Genomic DNA, 18756 nt, shown 5'->3' with positions numbered 1-18756 from the left:
TTGGAGTTTGCTCCATGTCTGGAAATTAGCTATCTCAAAGACCAAAAAAAGCTGGTTCCGGCTCTGATATATATATATATATATATATATATATATATATATATATATATATATATATATATATATATATATATATATATATATATATATATATATGCATGTGTGTGTGTGTTTACTTGCATTCCAAATTTACTTTCAAATCTTTCAAAGTTTCTCCTAAGCATGGGGAAAATAATAATCACGAAAAAATAACTATAATAATAATATAACAATAAATTATTTAAAAAATCAGTTTTTTCAGCTGAAAATCTCTAAAAATGAGTAGAGCACACTAAAGCTGAGTTATAAAATTTTTTTTATGTAAATTTATTAATCAATAACAGAACAGTATGTAAATAAACAGTTTTGCATGTAAGTTTATAAACAGTTGCTGGTTAGTCATTTATTATTCAAATACCAACGTTAAAAATGGCAGTATCAAAGCAACAGTGGCTTTTTGTAAAGCTCAACATGAATTGAGAATAGAAAGCATAATTAAAAATATGATGCAGGATGCTTCTCTACTTTTTTTTTTTCGTTGTTGTTGCTACTTTTGTGAAAATTAGAGAAATTTATAGCATACGTAAAAACAAATAATAAGTGCGAAACCAAAAATTTAAGCAAAACCGTTGGCACACGACAAATACACTTTTAAGATGTATAATTATCATATTTAAAAGAAAAAAAGGGAACAGTCTAAAATATGCAAGTCAGACAAATGTCACTCAAAAAAATAATTTTTTTCTCAAAGAAACAACTAAGCTTGCCATAAAATACGAGGGACTAGGGCTAGTGACACTTAATTAATAGTCCCTCGTATTGTATGATAAAATTAAGTGTCACTAGCCCTATAGGGCTAGTGACACTTAATTTTACTCTTTGTGCTCTTTATTCCATATTTTTGTAAATAATAAAATCTATTATTGACGACAATGATATTGGGTAACATGTTCAAGTGTTATTAATTTAAAAAAAATTAGGTAATTAACTGGGACTTTAAAAAAAAAAAAAAAGTTGGTGCTAACAATAATAATGATTACTAATACAGGCTGAATGCAAAGTTAATAGAAAAGTTTTACTTTTTATTTTTAGCAAAAACCAGGAATTGAGTATTATTGTTAGTACTTTTGAGCAGGTTATGACAATAATAGTTTTTATAATAATAATAGTTTTTAATAATAGTTTCCATATGAAGTCAAAACGTTAGCCCACATTTTTCCTGATAAAAACTCCCTAGCAAAAATATTTTAAACTTTTTTTGTAAAAAATGATTTTGCAAATATTTTTACTAGCTTTTTTTTAAAAAAAAGTTAACTTTGTAAATTTATTTTTTTCTAGTAAATACTATGAGCCAACTAGTCTCATAGTAATTTTACCAACCAACTTCAAAAGCCAATTTATGAATTAACAATCTAAAAGCCATTTTTTCAATGAACAACCTAGAAATATAGAAAAACTATTGCAACAGCAAAAACTGTCATAAAAAAGTAAACCGTTTAAAACTGGAATTTTTTTTTTGTTTTTTTATAAGGCCTATTATTTTTTTTGTAAAGTAAAAAAGTGGCAATATTTCCAAACTTACTTTTTTTATACAAAAAACCCATGTATTGCATAAACTTGTTATCGCATGAGGAAATCTCGTCCAAAATTTTTGTTATGCAACAATTGATATTTAGGAGAGTGGCGAACGTGTGGTAACTTCGAACATGATCAAAACAGCAACAAAAAAGTATGTTTAACACTTTCTTTTTACCTTCTGAGAGGGAATCCTATGCTCAGTTCTAGTCGTGCAATAAAGCTGCGATTGTTGTTCACGATAATTTGATCTTAACTTTTTCTGATAATTTCATGCAATTTTTTTGAGTAACATTCCTGTTGTAGCTACTATGGATATAAAATCACTCTTTTTGTTGTTGTTGTTGCTTAGTATAATTTTTGCACTTAAATAATACAACTAACATTGTTTGTGATTACCCGCGGTGAGTTTGGAATTATCCTACGTAAGGTAATACCGAACATCAATTGTTTTATGCTTGTCCTAAATTTTCATTTTATTATAAGGTTTATAAAAGTTGCTTTCGATTGTTTGTGACTGTATAGTTAAACTAACTGATAAGCAAAATAAATGATATGATCAATTTTGTATAACTGGCGTCTTTAATTCGCTTTTCCGTTTAGCTGTTTGCCGACATCCCACTCTCCCCTATTCATTTTTTAAAAGTTTTATCAATAGACGAGATTTGCTTTTAAAGCTTACAGACGAATGAAATATAAATTTAAAAGTACAGAATCTCACTCGATGTTCCGAAAGAAAATTCTTTCTACTGGCTGTTAAATTACGTTATTTATATATTATAAAACCTCTAACACGCATGGTATTGAGAGAGGGAAACGTTTTGATTTAGCTTAAAACAAAAAGGATGAAATAGAAGATTTTAATTTATTTTTATATGTATTTTTTTACTTAAAGTTCATAAATTAATTTAGCTTCAAAAGTACTACTAAAGAAAAATGTTAATTTATATAAAACCAAAACTATTTTGAACCAGGTTTATAAGAGTCTTACAAATAAGATCTTAATTGGTTTAAAATGAAAAAAGTGAAAAAATAACAAGAACTTGGAATGTTTTCCAGAAAAATAAAAGCCTTTAGTAAAACACCGTTTTCAAGAATTGCCAAAGAACAATAACTTTTCCTTATAAAAAGATATCTTTAGAATTGGAGAGTTTAATTTAGATAATTTTCATATCAATTAGATAAAAAAAAAACATGAAAAAATCAATAAATTATTTTAGATTTTTTGATCAATAAAGATCAACTTTGTAAGACAAAAACATTTTTAAAAAATGTGAAAAATTACAAAAGAAGTATGTTATTTTTTCCGCTAAAACTAAAGTATTAATCGTGGTTGGATAAAAATCAGCGAGGCTAAGAAATGGAAAATCCATTTTCTAAGCTTCGGATAAAATTCACTGATTCGGATAAAATCAGTGAGGCTAAGAAAATGGATTTCAAAGTTTAAATAAGTAAATTTGCAGCAATCAAATTAATAAAAGCAATAAAACAATTTTTGTAATATTTTAGTTCCTGATTTGTAGTTTTTTTAAAAAAAACGTAAACATAATTAAAAAAAAAGACATTTCTTTTTCTATATTTACATTAATCATTTACTAATTTTAATTATTAATGCTAAAAATATATTATGGCATTAAGTTAAATAACTATGACATCATTTTGAAGTAATTAACGATGAAAGGGCCATTGCTTAGTAAATTTTTAAACATTTGCAAGCTAATTATATTTTTTTAAAAACTAATATATATTAAAGCCTAATAGCTTAAAGCTATTCTGATATTGTTCAAGATAAAAAAAGTCATTTTTTCAAAACAATTATTTGTATCTGTTTGCAAGAGCTCCATGTGGTCGAGTTAAAGCTCCAAGAGCTCCATGTGGTCGAGTTAAAGTTATATCTTTAGTTCCGCAATACTTACGCAATATGGCTCTTTTTAATATGGTCTGCAAATCAATGCGCTCTCTCTCAGCGGCAAGAAGTTGTGCATCGATTTCCTAAATAAATTTTATATTTAATAATAGTACATATTGAATAAAAAAACAAAAAAATTAGTTTACCTTTTTCTGTCGTAAAAGAACTTCAGAAGTGCGTGTAGCAGCTTCCAACTTTAACTTGACAGACCTATAGTAGAAATGACTATCAACGTCGAGAAGAAGATCAGGTTTATTGTGAAGAAATTGAACATGATCTAGAGTTTCTTTATTCTAGTAAAAAAAATTTAAAAAGAATTATTAAATTTGTAAAAATATATTTAAGCAATAACTGTTTAAATATACTTTACTTAAGTGCATACCTTTTGATTTTCGACTTGTTTCGAGTACAAGTCTTCATAGAGGTATCGAATAGTTCTACTTTTAAATATTTTAGAAAACTTGTCACCGTAAATTCGTTCTGCTTTTGTTTTAAATGGCTTACTTAGTTCCACTTGACTTTCATCTGATTTATCCTCCACTGGTTTCAAATTTGTTTCATATTCACTTGGCAAGTACATCAAACGATTTTCATTTGATAGCTCTTTATTTTTTACATCATAATTCATGTACTTAGAGCGCATTGGTTTCCCAATATTTGATATTATTGGCGTTAGAAACAGTTTATCGTTGTTAAAATTTTTTCCTGTATAAGTTTCAGTTTTATTATGTATTTGGCTTTCGTCAGGTTTATAATAAAGCGGATTTTTAGTGTTAAATCCCAAGTTTACAGAGTAATTTATATGGCTTCCATTTATTCCCATTGAATTTATTTCTTTTGCTTCAGTAGGTAATCCGGTATCAAAACCTGCCGAGTTTTTAACGTAACTTAATCTATTCAACTTTTCTAGCGCTATACTTGGATAAATTTCAGCCCCTTTATTTTGTTTCCGAATTTCTACTGAATCATTGTTGTATATAAACTTTAATCTTTCTTTAACAAAATTTGAACGCAAGGCTAAATCATTATTTTGAAAAAAGTTTATATGTTGATTTGCATACACCCTGGATCTGGAAAATTTACGAACAGGCTCTGTGAATGCATCTTCAACAAGATTTTCAGCGTATGATTTATGCGGTCTTGGTGATCTAGGTGTTGAAGCTGTGGATTTCATATCAGTGGTTCTTTCTTTGGTATCATCTTTGTAACGATAGAATTGAGGATCAATGGAGACTCTTCGTTCTAAGTACCTCGGTGTATTTGTGAGGTCAATAAAAACGTTGTCTTTTTGCAATTTTCCAAAACTTAAGTTACATTCATTTCCAGTATTTTTTTCAAACTTTTCCTTTAATTTTTGTACAGAATACATTTTCGGTAATAAATCAGAAAACTATACGTAAAAAAAAAATGATTCAGATTTTTTAAAAATAAATTATTTATGTACTTTTATCCATTCATTCATTACTTATGTATTTTTATCCATACATTCATAACCATTGGTTATTGCATAGTAACCCACGCAAGCGTTTTCGTACTTTAACTTGACGTCTGAAATATTCTAATATAAAACAAAGTTGTAAGTTTTTTAAACAAAGGTTTTGATAAAAGATATGTTAAAATAAATTTTATTTATACGAAAAAAAAAATTTGAGTAAAGGAAATAAAAAAAATTATGAAGTAAAGATTTGTATAGGGCTAACACAATTTTAATAAATGCAGAAAAATTTTTTTTTAAAAACACGAAAAAAACAACTACAACAACCTCGTTACTAAACCTGATTTACTTTAGCTCCCTTATAAAAAATTACGTAACAGTTAGAAATTATTACAATTGTTTTGTATTAGTCAATACAAGTTTTAATTATAACATAATTGCGTTGACTATGTAAATATTACACAGGTATCCAAACAAAAACAAAACATAGAAATACACTTGGCTCAAAACTTTTATAGAATTATGTAAAGTAAAACAATAGGAAGAATTTACTAAAATTTAGTTCAAAGCGAGTGATAAACACATATAAAATAAATATTGAAAAGAACTTTAAAATAAAAACTTGTTCATGTTTTTTTTAAGTACAAGATCAGATTGTTGCAGATATTGTGAACGGCGTTTTGCTTTGTGGAAACTCACGTGGGATTCAAAGATTGAAATACTAGTGCTCCATTTATATTTTCCTTAAAACCTTTTTTTAATTATTTATTTATAAAAAAAGAAATAAAATTTAATTTATTTTGCGCATAATTTCTTTATAAAACAATAAATAACTTATTATATATGAAAAACGTCTTATTCAATGACGTTGCAAACAATTTTTAACCAGTTTCAAAATGAGCAAATACTACGTGGATTATTAAAAAAAAAAAAATAACAGTGTTTATTTTCATAAACTTTATATGTAACCATGAGCATTGATGTGTACATAATGAAGACAAGTATTACAATAATTTAGACGTTTCAGCAGCGGCATCGCTAGAAGAGTGCGGACCGCAAAGGATGACACTATCACGACGTGATATAGGGGAGGGGACCCCAAAATGAATAAAATGCAAATGCCAGAATTTTTTTCTAAAGGGACTTGTTTTTTTAGAAATTTCTAGATACGAAGAACTTTATTTAGTTTCGTCTGTCACCTTTTAGTCTAGAGGGGTGACACCAAAAGTTTACCGCTCCGGATAACACCAACCTCAGCGACGCCACAAAAGAAACCAAACAAATGGGTAAAAAGTTTCTTATTTTAGAATATCTATTTTCCCAATTTAATACTAAAAGTTTCTTAAGAGTTTTTTAAATTTGTTAATGCGCTATACGTATTTCATTCGCAATCGAATGAAAATCAATTGCAAATCATATACGTGTATCATATTAACGTACATACGTACACCGTATTGACGCGTGTAAATTAAATGCATGTTTTAGTTGTTACTCTCCATTGAAGATAATGTTTTTCAACTGTGTTAAGTTTATGTTATACGAAGGTAAAAAATTAGAAAGTATTCCTCGAACTCCTAATAAAATATGGTTCTTATTAAAAAGCAACGCAGTACTAAACGTTCTTAAGATTTTGGGACTTCAAGAGCTAATTTCTTATAAAAAAAAAACAAAAATAAAAAAAAACGTGTAATTCATCTTAAATTACGGTTACAAATATTCCAGATCTATTCGGATATTTATAATTTTGTACGATATTAGTTATCACTGTGTCACGAAATGTCTTTTAATTCGAACCTCTTTTTTTGAGAAAAACCTTTGGGGTGTTATAGTGCAAGTATTTAGGAGTACATTAGAGTTGGTTTTAAAATCGTCCGTGAAAGAAAAATTGATTTAAAATTTTCGATTTTATTGCTCTGAACAAATGAGTTACATTTTCTATTGAAAACATTTGAAACTTGTTCTAACATGTTTATTCTATAAATAAATAAAAAAAGCATTCAATTTCTCCAGAAAATTTAAAAAAAATCAGATTCTAGCTTAACAGATCAAGTAACATAAAAAAATGGATTACTTTTATTAAATATAGTTCTTAAAAATTGATGTTGAAGGGTAATTTCTTACATACCATATATTATACTGTATATATTATACATATATACAGTACTGTCTACAATGAAGTTAAAGAAATGCTTGCTGTTGAAATCAATCAAGTAGTTTAGAAGATTCTTAGGGTAGTCCGGATAATTAATGGGCCTTTTGAACCGTTTCCAGTGATAGTTGAAGTCATGATGGAGTGATTCTGTTGCTTGCTCTGAATAGATGCCCAGTGAGTGGTTTTGGCAATCAATAAACATGAAAAAAGAGAGCATGCGGTTTGGGAGTGTTATCGTGTTTGGAAGCTTGAGATAAAAACCCCTGAATTCTTTAATGAGGATGCAATAGTTGTCTTGAGGAACATTTTCTAAGGAAGCATGAACAACTGTATCAAACTTTCTAAATGTGTCAATGAATGGAAATGCTAAAAAGCAACCATGCTTTTTCGCAAGTTGTTAAAGAAAATCAACATTTTTTGAAAGCTTTCTGCACTCATTGATTGCTAATTGCCCTCCGTGAAAATATACGCATAATCAGTTTAAATGGAGTCAAATGTTTGAATACCATCTTCACCAATGTCTCTTTTTCTAAAGCCTACTCGACAGTTTTCACAGATACCAATTGGGTCTCTTTAATCTTCAAAGTTGAGAGCTTGACCAAAAATTTCTGACAGAACTTAATCATAAAGTCAGTCAGTTGCCTGTTAGCTTTTTTCAAACAGAGAAAACAGAAAGTTTTTCTGTTGTCATCAAAAGTTTTAGCTTGACTCGGCATTTTAAATAATTTTGCACTTGTATTTTAAATAAAAGACACAATGAAACTGTTTGCAGGCCTTTCCCGGAATTTTAAATTTTATAAACAGCCTAGAAACTCTAATGTGACAAAAATATACAATTTTTACCTAAAAAGTATTTCATTTGACGAATAATCTTGTCTATAGGCCAAAAAATCAAAGTTTTCAAATTTTGATTTTTCGATTTTCTTTCATGGACGATAATGAACGATTTCAAAACCAACTCTAATTTACTCCTACATACTTGTACTATCATACCCCCGAAGGTTTTTCTCGGGAAAAGAGGTTCAAATTAAAAGTCATTTTGTGGCACAGTGTTATACGAATCTTTGATTCAGAATTTTGGTCTTGACAATCAAATATTTTCGAAAAAATTTTCATAGTTCAAAAATATTTTTAAAAGATAAATATATTTGTCTCAAATTTGCTGAATTATTTTTCTTTTTTTTTAAAAAAAAAATCATTTGTTGTAGTAAACTTATTATTTTAAGTTTGTATTATAGTTGTAAACTTTGTATAAAAAATCTTAAATTTCTAATTTATTAGTATAAACTAGTTTAGGATTTAAAATAATTATTCCATTTATTTAGCATTTAAATTATTTTGATTGCTAGTGGGTAAAAAAAAAAGGACAACTTTATTAAAAAAGGCGTAAACTTTTTGAATTGAAGTTTTAGGTGTTTTAAGCTTTTATGAGAATTATTAAAGAATATTAAAAATTAAAAGGAAATATTTTTACTATTTTGTTAGTTCTTTAATAAAAGTATGCCCTCTTTTTTAAGATCAATCAATATAAATGTGTGTCTTAACTTCTTGTCCTCAAAATCAGTCTATAGGCTGATTTTGAGGACCAGAATTTTAGACGGCTATGCTTTATTTAATAAAGATGTCCATTTTTTTTCAATTTAAATGCTAAATAAAAAGAGTAATTATTTTAAATTCTAAACTAGTTAATATATTCTTACAATACTACGCCAAGAGATGAACAAATATTTCGTAACATTTTTGTTGAAAACCGAAGAAAAGTACAAAGCAGTGGCTAAAATCATACAAGAAGCAGATATAAAAAAATTCTAATAGAACTACTAGGCGTCGAATAACCGAACTGGGATTCAAACGTTGCAGACTCGCGAAGAAACCTAAAATAACACCAGCAATAAAATCAAAACGTTTCAACTGGGCTAAACATAACCGACATTTGTCTAAACGACTAAATAATACCGACATTTGTTTGTAACAGACAGTAAAGTACTTTCTAAGGCTGATTGTGTGTTCAGTTATAAGTGGTTAGGTTAGATTCTTTATATAGATTATGAAACAGAATCAATGCAAAAATTATTTTTTACATTATTATTATTAAATTTTAATATTTATTTTAAATTATTAATTACATGATTGGTTTCCTGATCTGTTTAATTCATTTTTATGCCTAATTCTGTCCCGTCTTATAAAGCTCTGTAAAAAATATGTTTAGAAGTCTGTAGCAACATATTTAGAAGTCTGTAACAACATATTTAGCATCAAAAAATTGTTTTACAGCGGTCAATTATATTTTTGGTCTTAAATACAATTGAGAATGCCTAGGAATTTTTAAAGCAACAGCGGATGGAAAACAAAAAAAAGTTTAATAAGCACTAAAGAATGTTTTGCATAATGATCAGAAATTAAAAGTAAATATATCCGACTTGTATCCAAAGTGTATCTAGAAGGATACAAGTAGTACTTGCTGCAAAAGGTAATCAAATCAAATACCAAAAACTTTATATATTTTTTTTATATTTGATGCAGGTAATCAGCGGCGCTTGAACTAGACTGAGCAATGAAAGCCCACAGAGAAATATGAAACATTTCTTTTGAAAAAAATTTATATATATAGGAGAATTACTAATTAAAAAAAAAGAAAAACGAACAGAATAATGTACCGAATAAACACAGATTTATTTTAAGAAGAAAAAATTTATACACAATCATAGTCAATAGTAATTTTATCGTTAAAGTATACTTAAAACAAATCAGGACATATAAGTAAACAAAAATCTTCATTAGATACAAATGTTTAAGTTAATTTAACACAAATATACGTATGCAGTGCCGGTTTAACCAACGGACACACTGAACACGTGCCGGGAGGCCAAGGAGTTCAAGGGGCCAGAGGATCTAAGTGAATTTATGAAAGATATATAATTTAAAAGAAAAAATATTATCGGCCTCTATCCTTGACATCCTATCATATGCCAAAGATTTTTAATCTTCGCAATAACAGCCCATACGACATATCGCAAACTAGACGTTTTTTTTAACGACTTGAAAAAACTTTTTAGTTTGAATTGTTTTTTATATAACTTTTTAATTTAATTGCATAGCTTAAATTCACGTTAACTATATTATTATTACGTGGCATTTATTTAATTATAAATAATTAAGAATAAAATAGATAAAATGAGTGAGATAAAAAAGTCTTAATAAATGTCAAAAAAAAAGAAAGAGAAAATCTGAAGAGCTCGTCGAATAGAAACAGAAGAAAAAAAAGAAAGAAAAACGGAGATGAAATCATTTCCAAATTACCAAAAATGATAAGCTTTTTCTCTCCTATTCAACTAAAAGATCATATTCAAATAATAATCAAATAGTTTATTAAATAAACAATATTTACTAAATATTTATTAAATAAACAATAGTTTCAACGATCCTGCTGATTGGAACCGTGACTTGTGTAGATCGACCATACCTCGTCAAATCCACCTAAAATAAATACAGAAAAAATTGACTTCTCATCCTCAGAGTACTGTGATTTTGAAGGCAAATACATCAATTTAAGTTAATAGTTATAAATACTTTAATTGAATCACACTTATCATGTGATGCCACTTATCACCTAATAATGCTGCCTAAATATTTTTCAAAATTGAAAATAATCGGATATTTTATTTATTGTTTATTCTCAGAGGATTATCATTCCGCGAATAAGACGAAAAACTAGTATTGATACGCAACTTTATTGGATGTATTGAGCTATTAGCAAAATTTGATCCTTTCCTCGCGCAACACTCATGGAAACAAAGGAAAGTGAAGTACCTAGTACTTATCTAAAGACATTTGCGAAGAACTCATATACTTGATAGCCGCCTGGGTTTTGGAACTTATAGATAATATGATCATCCTTAAGTAACTTGTTGTAGCATACATTTTTATTTGCTTCAAACAATTTCTTAGTTAGCAAAATCAAAATTGCAAAATATTTTTCAATCATTGTTAATACTACTCCCGATGAGTCGTACATCGATTAATTCTGCTTTAATGTGCGCTATGTTTTACAAAACGGAGAACCAGCTGATCGGTTTTTAGCATTCATTCCCATGCATAACCAATTTGCAGTTTCCATGCTTGAAATCGTTTTAAAAAAGTTAGAATCAACATTCAAAATTGCCGTAGCAAAATTGCCGTATTCAAAATAGAGAATCAACATTCAAAATTGCCGTAGCTAGTCATACGAAAATGACAGTAATATGTTTGGAATCTTCTTTGGTCTACAAACAAGAATTAAAAAGATTAACTTTCTTGCCAAATACATTCCATGTGTTGCTCACTCTTAGAACCTCATCGGAGTAAGTGCCGCGGAATCCAATGGAGCTGGTGTTAATTTCTTTAGCTTACTTCAAGAAAATTATATCTGATGCTTGTTTAGCCATTGAAAAGGGTTATTCTATTTACAAAGTGATTAAGAATTATTTAGAAAATCAAATAAAAACATATTTCATTTGTGATTGTACATATTATTAACAAACATTTTCTATATAGACGGGTCATCCTGATCTTAACGACGATCCTAGTCAAAAAGCAAAAAGAGCAGATATCTTTGGCTTTTTAACCAAAATGGAACAACTTAAGAAAGCTATTTTGATAATAGTTTGAAACAGAATCATGGAGAGGTTCAACAAAGTTAACAAGAAACTGCAATCCGTCAAGCTTGATTTCGGTATGGTTGAAGAACTGTACAACTCCCTGGAGCATTGTGTGCAGCAAGTTTGCTCCAATATCGAGCAATACGATATAGAAGCTTCGTCTTTGTTCATCACAGATGAATATGCCTACTATTAAAGTAGGCGCCCAAGAGTATGCAAGAGGTATTACGATGAAATTAACATTGTCGAAACTTCAGTGTTTTCTGGGCGATTTAAAATGATTGCCGACATTAATGAGATCACGGAAAAACTATGAGTGATCTAGATAAAAGAAAGCTTATTTTAGATTGAATTCTCTGTTTGGTTTTTTTGTGAATCTCCGCAGAATGGATATCATGAATATCAAATTGTTCTGGAGAATGTTCATTTTCAACATTGAAAAGAATCAAAAGTGTTCATCGCTCAACTACAAGTATATATACAACATAAAATATACTTATAATGTAAAGAACTCTTTATTAAATATCTCTTGAACAATAAAAATCTTTATTAATAGCAGAATCATATATTTTCCAATTTTTAAAGTTTCATATAATCTATTCACTTATTATTTTATAGGTCAGGAACATCTTTCAGATTTTTTACTAGTTCAAATAGAAAATCGGGTATTGGATTCCATTGACCAAGAAGATATCATATCTGCATTTTCAAGCTTGAAATGCAGACAAAGGTGTTTAAAACCTATACTAATTGCAGCGGGTTTTTAATAACAAATAACGTGAGATGTTTGTTTAAATACAAAAGAAAATATATTATAAAGCCATAGCGCAACAATGACAAAGATTTTTTTTATTTTAAACTGCTGTTAAATTTGAATACTAAGAGGCATAACAGGGGCAAGAAGACCTAAAGTGCCGGAAGGCCAAGAAGAACTTAACCCGGCCCTGAGCATATGCATAGAAATATCACTATTTAAAAATAAATAAACATAAAACGATAGGAAGTATAAAATAAAAAAAAAACATTATTACTATTGTGTAATCATAATTTATGTAGTGGTGGTAATAAACTTCTCCTCAGAGTCGCGTTTATCATTGCCGGCGTTTCGAAGAGGATAACCACCAATACCTAGTTTATCCCGTCAGATAAACATCATCGCCATTTATGCTTTACCAGGCAACATCAATATTAACATTAGGCTAGTAACACCAATATTAACATTTTACATATAATTGTGTAAAATAAAATTATTTTTATAAAGTTTACATTTGTTGTCGTCATAAATAAAATGATTTAACAAATAAAAACAAGTTTTTAAAGGAAGATTGTACTGATTTTATTGTCAAAACCTTTTACCAGCGCAAGTATAAAATTTAATGTCATAACCTTTTACCAGCGCTTGTATAAAATTTTACTAGTGCTTGTATAAAATTGACATTTAAAACAATAATCAGATAAAACGTATTTTTACTGTTAAAACAAAGTTCTAAACAAAAACAAGTAGTGACGATTAACCTGATTGCATCATTCCTAAAGAGAATTGAATTTTTTAGTTTATATTTTAAAATAAGAAAATTATAAGATATATCAAATTTAGACAAAATAATTTTGTTTCAAAGATGTTGTACACGATGTTATACAAAACTGATAAAACTTGGTTCGACAAAATGGGTTCATTTAAAAAAATATTATTTCTAAGTATATAATATACACTAAAACAATAAATATTTTTTTATAATTCAAAAATATTTTTAAAACCATCAAATTATTTGCCTCAAATTTGTTGTATTATTATTATTTTTTAAAAAAAAATTATTTGCTGTAGTAGTATAACCATGAAGTGCCTGAAGTAGAAAATGTGGTCGCCCACATTTTCTACCTCTGGCACTTTATTGTTATATTTTGTTATCGTATTTTGCTTTGATTCTGTTTACTATTAGAGAAAAATTAACTAATTTTACAGTCTTTCTTTGTGAAAAACTTTTCTTTCAGTATATCTTTAGTTTTTCTCATTTTTAGGCACCAAATTTCAAATATATTTGGTTATAATCATTATATTGTCAAAGTTACAAAAACACCAAAATAGTTATTTGTTACGCTCGCGTTTTTGCCTTTCAACAATTTTGCATAAAATATGCATACGCGCTATGCACGTTTAATGCATATTCAATCCTCAAAATCGATGCCACAATTATTTTAAAACTTCAGAAAAAATTTAGTAAAATATTGTTGATATTTAAATACTTAGAAGTATTGGGGTAAAAATTCGTATAAATTAAAACAAATTTTTACCCCTTATGTTGGGGTAAAAATCCATATAAAATCCATATTTAGTTACATTTTTTGTAACCATATATATATATATATATATATATAACTTAAAATAAATATGATATTTTCTTATCTGTTCATTAAATCGTTTACCGGTGAAATAAAAGAGATTTTAATGCAAGACAGTGTATTATAGAAGAAATACCGCACTGACAATATTTATCAAATTCCACAAACATTATATTGACGATTTGTTTAGACAAAAGAGCATTAAAGTATATATAATCCAAAAAAAACTAAAACTCATAGATGCGTTATCCAGGATAAGTAAAAAAAATTTTGATGAATCATTGAATGATTTCAATTTAGACTTTTTAAATAAAAATTGGATTGAGATCTAGTACAGGTTTAATTAGTTATGTTAACGTTTTTCAAACGTTTTTCAAACATTTTAAACATTTAAGTTGTAAACCACCACTAAAATCTATGCAACATCCCTTTTAATAAATATAGATAACTATTGCTTTTAGTATCAGCAGTTTTATTTTAATATGTGATACAAAAATATTCATTAGCAAAGTTATAACAATAAAGGAAAGTGGAAATTTTTTTAGAAAATATAAATAGTTTTACCGATAGCACCGTTAAAGGGAGATATATGGTAATATATAAAAATCTTGTTTAAAAAAATGCTTTTCTTCGATCAACTTTATTTTTGACATTTTCATAGAGACCGGTAGTCTAGTGTTACATAATGTCACTTTTGCGTTAGCATGACCTTCCTGAATGGAAATAACGACGTGGGAAATTTAAAACTTAACTTAAATTACTGAAGCAATAATTTTCTAATTAATTTAAATTTTATGTTAGATTTTTCAAGTATATTAGTTAAAGACAATAATTAGTATTGAAGCTTGCACTCCCACACTATGTTGCGCGTGTCAGTTTTCTCCATATTTTTTGTTTTTTATAAAGTTTACTCAACTTAAATTTGCTTTGAGCTCTTATTACGCTTTATTTAATATAGTTTTGCGTAACGCAGTTCACCATGTATCATAAAACTATTGCTATAAAACAAACTCCTTATAAATTTGTGGAGTAACGTAGTTTATTATTAATAAATAAACTTTTACTATAACATAAAGTACATGTTTTAGTCAACAAATAAATCGTCACAATCCTTAATTATCCCATGTTTTATTTGGAATTTCTGAATTATTAACTTTCTGTGCTGCAACGTTCTGCAATAGATTTTACCACGTTACAAATACGGAAAAGTAGCTAGAAACTACTTGACTGCATTGTATAACTATATTTGTTTTGTTTTTTAAACTATATTTCGAAAATTAAAAAAGTTTTTTTTTTGTTCAATAAAAAATTATGTATTTAATTTTTTCTATTACAATGAAAAAAGACCAATTAGAAACATTGAAAGCAGATTAGACATATTAAGTAATAAGCTGATGTCTTCGCGCCTATTAATTTGTAATGAATCAATAGAACAATTAATTAATACAGATGAGTAGAAAACGCTATTTATAAACCACTCACCGAAAATTTCTTAGTTTAAGTTAACCGTTAACAGGAATAGGTAAAAGCCAGTTAAAGATAAAAACCAAGTGAAGAGACTCAGAGTCGAAAAATGGAATCTCAAAGTTCAAAGTTATCATTTTCCATTGAAAGAATTTTAACTACTCCATCGACTAAAAAACATGAACTCACCAGAACCACTCATGGCATCTTTTTGTTGAAGCCTTGTGAAATGTTTTTTTACCCATCAGACGCAGTTCAAAAACCCATCATCAGCTGTTCGAAAAATGAACGATACAAATTACCTTACAGGAAAAAAGAAATAAAATTTTGCAAGATGATGAGCAAAAAGGTATTTTTGGATGAAAAAGATAGATTGTCTTTAAGTCAAAAAGCAATCATAAGACAACACCCTACACCTGAAAAAATAAAAGGTTTAAATTTAATAAAGTTTAATTATTAAAATGTTTAATGATGATAATAAAATTTTATTTTTATAAAAGTAATAGTAAAATATTTCTTTAGAAAAAAATTTGAATTTTTAGGACAACCAATACTTTGTCAATCTGGATACTTGAGGTCATCACTTGAAGGTTCTAATATCTCTTATTGTAAAGTAACTTCAAATTTGGATGATGTCAGCAATCTAATAGAAAATAACAAAAGAAATCGAACAATATTTTCAAAAAAGCAATCATGCGTTTTGGAAGATGTTTTTAAAAAAACGCATTACCCAGATTTAAAATGTCGATATGAAATTTCTCAGCAAACAAAACTAGCCGAGAACAGGATACAGGTACTTTTTGCTATTTACAAACAATACCATGTTTTATTTTATGTTTACATCCAGGCACAAAAATAAATAGCAGACAGAACCAATACATATTTAGTATTGGGTTTTTTACATCATTACAATTGGATTTTATACATTAGAATTTTGTTCTAAAAACTTAAAACTTAAAAAAATCTATATAAAAAATAAACAACAGGGCCAACGACACCAGGGGTGCCGTCGTCCCCCCCCCTACTTTTTTTTCTAAGCGACCTTTTTTTTTTTTTTGAGAAAACTCTAGATATAAAAAACTTTTTGTAGAAATTGACGATTGTGCCCCCACTTCAAAAACCATGTCGTCGGCTCTGAACAAACAATTTAAACAAAAACTAAAAAGCAATATAAAAGAAATCCAAATAATTTAAATCTCTAATAAAATCATACTTCTAATAAGATCAAATTATTGCCAGTTTTTTTTTTCATAATTCCTTGTTAATCCTTTATGTTATGGATACTGTTTGCAAATACAAGATTGTTTAAAGGAGATAACGAAATTTTTTTTAAATATCAATAATAAAAAAAAACTTTTATATATTTGCAAAAAATAAATTAGAACAAAAATTAGGTAAGTTTAAAAAACTTAGGTCGGAGCAAATTGTTCAACGACCAAAATTGAAAACTTAAAACATTTTTAAATTAAAACAAAATCTCTAAGAGCGGCTTTAGTTTGATGTTTGCAAACGCGCGTGCCTATTTCCGACTATTATAAGTGAGATTATGTTACCGTTTCCATTATTGAGCCTTGTCCTATTAATTATAATCGGCTTTGCCCTTTTTCTGTTTCAGTATAAGCGTTTTGGAATAAAAAAACGTTATGTAAGGTATTTGTACGCCTTTTTAATTCATAAACTTTAAAAACTTTAGGAAACTTTTCAAGTCTATATGATGAGGGGATTAGTATTTATACATTAAAGGATCTTTTTTTCTACGTTAGAAAAAAACAATTTAAATGACGTAACAAAATATAGCATTAGCAGAAAAAAAAAATTTTCTTTAAATTTATTATTAAATGGTCGCTCGCTTTTTAGATCGGGTTAATTAATAAGTTACCGTCAGTTTATAATTAGCCATTATTTTATGTAATTTTAAAATTATTTAGTCATTGTAAAACTTTATCTTTTTTTATAAAAAAAACAACAAAAAAACAACAAAAAAAACCCAATGATTATTTAAAAGAAAGTTAATGACTAATCAAGCAAGTTTGGTACTTGTTTTGTCAAAGGCATTTTTATTTTGTTCAAAATAAACATTAATTTTGATATTTGTTTATAATAAAAATTTTGTTCAAAATTGTCATTTAAATGACGATTTTGAACAAAATTTTTGGAAAAATACATTTTTGGTCAATCTAATTAAGGTAGCCTATCTAATTTTAAGTGTACTTAATCAAGAACTTATAAATTAATTAATCGAATAAACTTGTTATGCAGCTGGAACATTTGCAGTTGAAATTAATTAATTTGTAACTGCTAATGTTTAAGCTGCATACCAGGTTTGTATTATCAATTTAAAAATTCTTAATTAGATTGAATCTCTTTATTAGATAGTCCGGAAATATATTTTAAGAAAATTATGTAAATGATTTTGATAGATATTCCGGATGATAGATAGTCCGGAAATAAATTTTATGAAAATTATCTAAATGATTTAACTTAATAAATAATAAATAAAAAATATAACTAATACAGCAGTTGTTATTTGCGTTAATTAATATGATGCAAACTTGCGCTTTTTATTTTATTTTAGGTATGGTTCCAAAACAGACGCGCAAAATGGCGTCGTACAGAAAAAGTTTGGGGTGAGGGCTCCATTATGGCAAAGTATGGACTTTACGGAGCAATGGTTCGTCATTCATTGAAGTAAATGTAGATGGTGATTTTTTTTGCCATCAGTTAAAGTATTTAATTTGTAAACTTTGTAAATATATTTATCTCGTATTACAAATAGCAAAACGTTTTTATATTGATAAAAGAAAGTATTTTTAAATGAAAAAAGCTAAATTTATTTATAATAACCGTGACTATAATCGAAAGTTATTCAAAAATTAAAAATACATCAAGTATCAATAAACAAACCCCTATAATAATAAGTTATTATATTCAGGTGTCAGGTTTGATAAATCAAATTTTTTATATTTTGGCGTTTAAAAGTTACAAGATTAAAAGTTTTTTACAGTGACAAAAAGCAGAGGAGAGGGTGATCATTGGAAGGAAACAAATTTCTTCTGTCATTCCGATGCAAAGACTGTGTTTGAAGCTATAAACATTAAAATAAACGTGAAAATTTTTAATCTCTGGTTAATAGCAAATCAATTATTTCTAAATTGTCAAATACTAGCTTTCCTCTTCTAGCTTTCCTCTTCTTCATAAAACAAAA

General features: G+C 27.6%; 2 protein-coding genes across 2 annotated transcripts; one reads left to right on the top strand and one right to left on the bottom strand.

The window, feature by feature from the left end:
• Positions 1-3355: 3355 nt before the first annotated feature.
• LOC100210159 (uncharacterized) lies at positions 3356-4937 on the bottom strand. Its single transcript, XM_065805438.1, has 3 exons — positions 3906-4937; positions 3670-3816; positions 3356-3606 (listed from the first exon to the last, which is right to left on the bottom strand). Exons 1-3 carry the CDS (start codon positions 4890-4892, stop codon positions 3430-3432), a joined length of 1311 nt encoding a protein of 436 aa, XP_065661510.1. The 5' UTR covers positions 4893-4937; the 3' UTR covers positions 3356-3429.
• A 10588-nt stretch (positions 4938-15525) lies between these two features.
• LOC101235096 (homeobox protein ceh-10) lies at positions 15526-18348 on the top strand. Its single transcript, XM_065806416.1, has 3 exons — positions 15526-15982; positions 16094-16344; positions 18127-18348. The coding sequence occupies exons 1-3, from the start codon at positions 15661-15663 to the stop codon at positions 18241-18243; spliced, it is 690 nt and encodes a 229-aa protein (XP_065662488.1). The 5' UTR covers positions 15526-15660; the 3' UTR covers positions 18244-18348.
• The last annotated feature ends 408 nt before the right edge of the window (positions 18349-18756 follow it).

Source organism: Hydra vulgaris, chromosome 09, assembly GCF_038396675.1.
Source record: "Hydra vulgaris chromosome 09, alternate assembly HydraT2T_AEP".
NCBI classification, from domain to species: Eukaryota; Metazoa; Cnidaria; class Hydrozoa; order Anthoathecata; family Hydridae; genus Hydra; species Hydra vulgaris.
The sequence above is the reverse complement of the archived record's forward strand: the minus strand, read 5'-3'. Positions and strand labels throughout refer to the sequence as shown.

Coding starts and splice junctions, on each gene's coding strand:
- LOC101235096 (XM_065806416.1), top strand. CDS start 15,661: ATGGAATCTCAAAGTTCAAAGTTATCATTTTCCATTGAAAGAATTTTA. Junction 15,983..16,093: donor TACACCTGAAAAAATAAAAG/GTTTAAATTTAA, acceptor TTGAATTTTTAG/GACAACCAATACTTTGTCAA. Junction 16,345..18,126: donor TAGCCGAGAACAGGATACAG/GTACTTTTTGCT, acceptor ATTTTATTTTAG/GTATGGTTCCAAAACAGACG.
- LOC100210159 (XM_065805438.1), bottom strand. CDS start 4,892: ATGTATTCTGTACAAAAATTAAAGGAAAAGTTTGAAAAAAATACTGGA. Junction 3,817..3,905: donor AACAAGTCGAAAATCAAAAG/GTATGCACTTAA, acceptor TTTTTTTACTAG/AATAAAGAAACTCTAGATCA. Junction 3,607..3,669: donor TTCTTTTACGACAGAAAAAG/GTAAACTAATTT, acceptor AAATTTATTTAG/GAAATCGATGCACAACTTCT.